At 42.3% G+C, this 5,121-nt stretch overlaps 2 protein-coding genes and 1 long non-coding RNA gene across 7 annotated transcripts in view; 1 reads left to right on the forward strand and 2 right to left on the reverse strand.

Moving 5' to 3' along the window:
- The window catches only part of CBLL1 (Cbl proto-oncogene like 1), an 11,495-nt gene extending 11,334 nt beyond the window's left edge, over positions 1 to 161 (reverse strand). Inside the window, exon 1 of one of the 2 annotated variants that reach the window (XM_085297916.1) lies at positions 51 to 161. In XM_085297916.1, coding sequence (XP_085154042.1) covers positions 51 to 63 — 13 coding nt within the window. In that variant the 5' untranslated portion in view covers positions 64 to 161. The remainder of the gene's footprint in view (positions 1 to 50) is intronic. The other variant, XM_085297925.1, reaches the window with a different exon arrangement.
- A 430-nt stretch (positions 162 to 591) lies between these two features.
- LOC146601777 (uncharacterized) overlaps positions 592 to 5,121 on the forward strand; it is an 11,303-nt gene continuing 6,773 nt past the window's right edge. For 2 of the 4 annotated variants that reach the window (XR_014894928.1, XR_014894929.1), the window contains exons 1-2: positions 592 to 678; positions 1,410 to 1,468. This is a non-coding gene — a long non-coding RNA (uncharacterized LOC146601777). The remainder of the gene's footprint in view (positions 679 to 1,409; positions 1,469 to 5,121) is intronic. The other 2 variants (XR_014894927.1, XR_014894932.1) reach the window with 1 other exon arrangement.
- Positions 3,510 to 5,121, reverse strand: part of SLC26A4 (solute carrier family 26 member 4) — a 24,749-nt gene continuing 23,137 nt past the window's right edge. The window contains exon 20 of the mRNA XM_085297938.1: positions 3,510 to 4,519. Within this exon, the coding sequence (XP_085154064.1) occupies positions 4,496 to 4,519 (24 nt within the window). The 3' untranslated portion in view covers positions 3,510 to 4,495. The remainder of the gene's footprint in view (positions 4,520 to 5,121) is intronic.

The raw sequence follows: 5,121 nt of genomic DNA on the forward strand, positions 1-5,121 counted from the left end.
CCCGAGCGGGGACGGGAATAAACGGGTCCCCCGGCCTCTCCCCTCCTCACCATTGTGGTCCATGATTCGGCGCGGAGCACTGTGGGAGCGGAAGGGCGGGGCCGGAAGCGGAAGCTGCTGTGAGTCGGGTGGGAGGCCGTGAAAAAGAGCGCTCTAGGGATGAGCCGGCGGCGTGGCTCTCAGTGCGTCTCCGCGGAGCCGGCGCGCGACCCCGAGGGCGCGGCGGGTCCCGCGGGGGAAGTGGCGGGGGGTGGCGGGGCAGCGGAGCGCCGCCGAGCCGCAGCTGCCGCCTCTCTTTCCCAGCAGGCTCCGCGAGAAGGCAGCRGCGGTGGCGCGCCGTGGTGCCGCAGTGCCCGCTGGGATAGCGGCTGGCGGCCTGTTACTGGGGGGGGGAGGAGGCTTGCTGCGCGCGCCGTGCATGCGCCGTGGGGCGACGGGACGCGACGGGGCGGCGGCGCCTCCGGACATGGCGGCGGCGCGGGGCTTTCCCCAGGCGGCCTGGCCTGGCCTGGCCCGGCCCTCGCCCGCCGCCGCGCCCTTGGGGAGGCGGGGAGGCTCCGTGCGCCCCGCCCCGCGCCGCCGGTCAAGGGCCCGCAGCCCCCCTGCGCGGGAGGCCCGAGGGCGCGGGTAGCGCACCGCGGTGGGGCTTCCAACGGCCTTGGGGCCGCAGCGGAAAGAGTAAGTGGAAACACTGGCTTGAAGCTGCCCCGGTGCAGGAGGGGGACGCGCGGAGGCGCCGCGCGGCTTTCTGCGCCGAGCTGCGACAGCCCTTCCCGCGGGGGTGCGGCCTGCGGGGCAGGTTTCTGGGGAAACAGCAGATCTGTAGGCTTGGAACCACGTCGGGCTCTGCCAGCTGCTGGTGATCTGCCTTAAAAATTAACAGAGAAGTGACGAATCTCTCATGATCAGACCAATCTTTTTAATCAGGATTATTAAAAAAAAAAAAAAATGTCAGCGGCTTGGTGGAACAGCAGGCTCCAGTGCATCCTAAAGCTTCCTAGCAAAAGACCTGTGTGACTACTCTAACACTTTTAAAAAGCAAAAAGCTGCATATAGYTTTTATTAAAAAACTATATATAGCTTTTTGTAAATTCTGAGTAAATTCTCCCACTGAGACAGTAGGAGGCTGTCTGTGGAGTGGGTTTATAGCACTGAAGAATATGAAAAAATAATTAAATCGTAGGCTATAGGGCTTAAAGAGATCTTACAGGTTAAGCCCTTTAACCCTTTCAGAGGTTTAAGGACAGCTCTACTCTAGATGCTTCAAACTGAAGACTGCTTGTATTGCTAAATCTCCAGAGTTGGGACTTTTGTGTCCCCGCAGAYAACTCTTCTCATTGCTTTAACATTAGCCTTATCATTAAAAAACTGTGATTTAAGCCTACTGTGTCKTCTTTTATCTCCCAAAGGTACAGAAAATGGGTTTCTTCTTTTTGACTTTGCTGGTTGTCTAAAATAAGTGGCAGATGTAAGTGAATTGAGAAACTTATCTCCTATATAATACACTTATTTCCTCATAATATGAATTCACAAAGAGAACTTTTTAAAAAAAAAAAAACAGATGCATGAAGTATTTTTTCAGTATGCACAACTTTATTTTCTAGTTAATGGATACAGTTAACTTTTAAAATGTATYCTTTTATAAAGGATAAAAAACAATAGATCTCCAAACTTAATATCAGACATGCAAAGACTGTAATAATCACAAAACACAGACAAAAGTATCACTTCTGCATTCAGCTGAAAAAGATAAGCACATAGAGTTTCATTACTTATGAGCGTCTGAATTAGTACAAAATTGTATAGAATTTTAGCCTCATTACAAAATCCGTTATTTTGGTGTCCTTCATTTTGATGGATATGTAGATAAGAGTATTAAAAGGCACATATACCCTGCCTAACTGAAAAAGGCATCTGAATGCCTTCTGCGTGTTGCTCTTTGTTTTTCTGTACAAATGTAGGCTTTATATGAAATGCTGTTACGTAGGAAAGTTTGAATATTTTTAAATAACGAAGTTAAGAACAAATGCAGCCTTGCCTTGGAGAAATATGCAGGCCAACAATAAGTGCGTTGCATTGTATTTTATCAGAACTAAATCCAGCTGAAATACCGTGTTTGTAAAGGAAGCTAGAAGATSGTTGAATATTTATTTGCTCTTTTTCTAAAAACTTACATGGGCAAGAACTAGAAAAGATTAAAAAATAATCTAAGCCCACATTTTTGTCAAGTAATAACCTGTGCTCAGASTTCACAGTGCAGATGTTTGCTCAAGGACAAAACATTCACTGCTATCTTTTTAATACCATTTTTTCTGTAGTGTGTATTCTCTATAAAAATAGCAGAAAGCTCCGTTATCAGTCCCCAGTAGAAAGTTTCCTTTTACTTTTTAACATAAAATGTACACCCACTTTAGAAAAATACATGCTCTGAGAGACATGCTACTGGCCTTATCCTTCATTGCTCTGTGCACTGGCAGCAGTGGCTTAYGTTCAGGATAATATCAGGCCATGGCCTCAGTTCCTGTGAAAGGTTTGTCAGCAATGTTGGCAGAAGTACCAAYCTCCTGAGTTATGCTGGCAAACTGAGGGGGAGAGAATGAAGATAGGAAGTGTTTGCTAGTATTTCCTAAAAGCCTGAAGTGTGAAATCACAGCCTGAGCCTAAGCATTAGTGTAAGTTTAATCAGTACTTCCATTTTACGAGGTGCAKATTGGTCTGATTTGGCTCTTACAAACCCATACCTAACTGTCAGCTTGTGGACAAGCCCATCTGACGTAAGAACTGCCTAACTCTGAATATGATACCTATCATATAGCATGAAACCTTTACTGCCTTTGAAACGAAAAACTTCRCTGGTTGCCTTGAAGGTTGAAGTTTTTGTCTTACTTGGAGAATGAAGACATCAGTCTGGTGCAGTTTCCCGTTGTGAAAGGATCCTGTCCAACTGACTGAAGGTTACGGTTTTTCACTGATTTTGAAAGAGTTCACTCAGGTCCTTAGAGCAGAATAACTTACCTAGTGCTTGGCTTTTCACCTGAGATTTTCTATTAACATTACTTGCGATAACAGTCTTCTCTGTGCAGTGCCATGTAAGAAAATTTGTCTGACATAATTGAATAATRAGACTTAAATCTGTGAATATTCCAAAGCTAACTAGCCCATGTTGTGATGCTTAAATATCAAAGGGATKTTAGAGTCTRTATTTCTTACACTTYTGGTATTACATATTCCTTCACCACYCAGGATTTTCTCAATTTCAAAAATCAATACAGTGCTAAAATATTTAAGGTAGCAGTCAGTTTTCCATCTAAACAAGTTTCTTCATGAAAGTTAACATCCCTGATTTCTTGCATATGTATTTCATGTAGTCCTAAAATCAAGGATTAAAATTTTGCAGTCTGAATTGTGTGTCTTGTGTAAATTATTGCACTTAAGCATTATGGACTGTCTAATATCTATACATTTCCTGTGGAAGAACAGCAGCTGTTTGATGTAGAATATTAAAAAAAATATATGCTATATAAAAATATAGCTATTCATTAAACTAACTAAASTCCTCTAATTCATTAAAAAACTTTATACTAGCTCACATTTTGACTTTTACTTGCATTCTGTAGCAGCCTGTTCTACAAATTTCCTTAAGTATTTGTGGAATAAGGTTTTTGTTAAGCTCTGTCATGATTTGCCTCTTCATCAGCTATAGATATATAATACAGCAAAAATAATCTTATGTACATACTTGATTTTCTTTTGTACTTACTAGGTTGTTTTTGTTATTAGCAGTAGTGCATGATTTGCTACAGTGGGATTAATGCAGAACTAATGAACCACTGTCTGAGGGCCTTTTCTATGGAAACTTACCCTAATTATTGTGTTATAATAGTGCAGTACACAGTTTTGTGTTTGTGTGAATGTTTCACCTGTCCCATATTTCAGGTATCTAACAACCTTTCAGCAACTCAAGGAATTGCATGGAAAGAACTATCAAAATGCATTTTTTCCCAAGACTTCTGTCAACAAGTATGGCCATCCTAATGTTCAAGGGTTACAAAGTTTGGCCAGCTAGAACTCCTGCCTTCTTGCTGAACATTGTACAAATACATAACAAAAGGCCTCTGATCAAAACATTTGAGTCTCTTCAACTCCCCTGGGCTGGGTTAACACAGAGCAGCTTTTCTTCTGGTACACACTGATGTAACAGTATGATGTACCTTCCCCCTGACTAGTCCCCAAACTGATTACATCATTTGTAATAAATACTTTAAAAATTTTTTTTATCAATGCATCAGATCAGAAATTGCTCACTGAATCAATCTGGAGTATTTCAGGGATAATGGTAGTCAAATTTGGAGATTTCTACAAATCTGCATCATTCAGACAAGGAATCAGGGTTTTCTTCAAGTGCAAAGATTGGTTCCATTTCAGAAAATGCTTATATAATTCCGGTGCATAAATATTGCTGTGAGTTCACAGGTACGACAGTACCAGCAGTTCTTCATGAAGCAAGCCTGCGCATAGCCTATTGACAAGTTTTTCAGAAGGTGGAGAGAAAGAGGCAATGGTTAGTTTCGAGTACATACCACCTGGAAAAATAAAATATTTATACAGGTGTTATCATATTACTATTAAGTTCAACCTGACTTCAATGAAAGAATAAAGAAAGTAACTGTAGAAGGTCTGTTCTGAAACAACCTTCCTCTTGCTGGTGTCTACATCAGACAATTTAGTCAGGAAGTTGCAGATCCTAGCTATCACCTTCAAAAACTGGCCAAAAAGGTGGGGGATAGAAGCCTCTCAGAACAGTTTGACCTTGGACTGGCAGTTTGTTCCTGCATTCTTTTTYTTATTTAGTGACTGTAATGTAAATAACTGAGCACTCCTGGGAACTGGAATCAGAAGTCRGGGCTTTTTAGCCTTCTTGTCTTCATAGCTTTGTGAATCCTTTATTCCTTTCTGCACAGTGACTTACAGAGGAGTGGGAAGTGATTCTCATAATAACCTGATAATTAGAGTACTCAGAGTAGTGGAAGGAGTGTGTTTGTATTGTGTGGTAAAAAGTAATACTTGGATCTCTTGCAGTATTTGTACCAATCAAAAAAAAAAAAAAAAAGGAGAGGTTGA

This window comes from Rhea americana, unplaced genomic scaffold, assembly GCF_003343005.1.
Source record: "Rhea americana isolate MKP2758 unplaced genomic scaffold, rheAme1 scaffold_1, whole genome shotgun sequence".
Lineage (NCBI taxonomy): Eukaryota > Metazoa > Chordata > Aves > Rheiformes > Rheidae > Rhea > Rhea americana.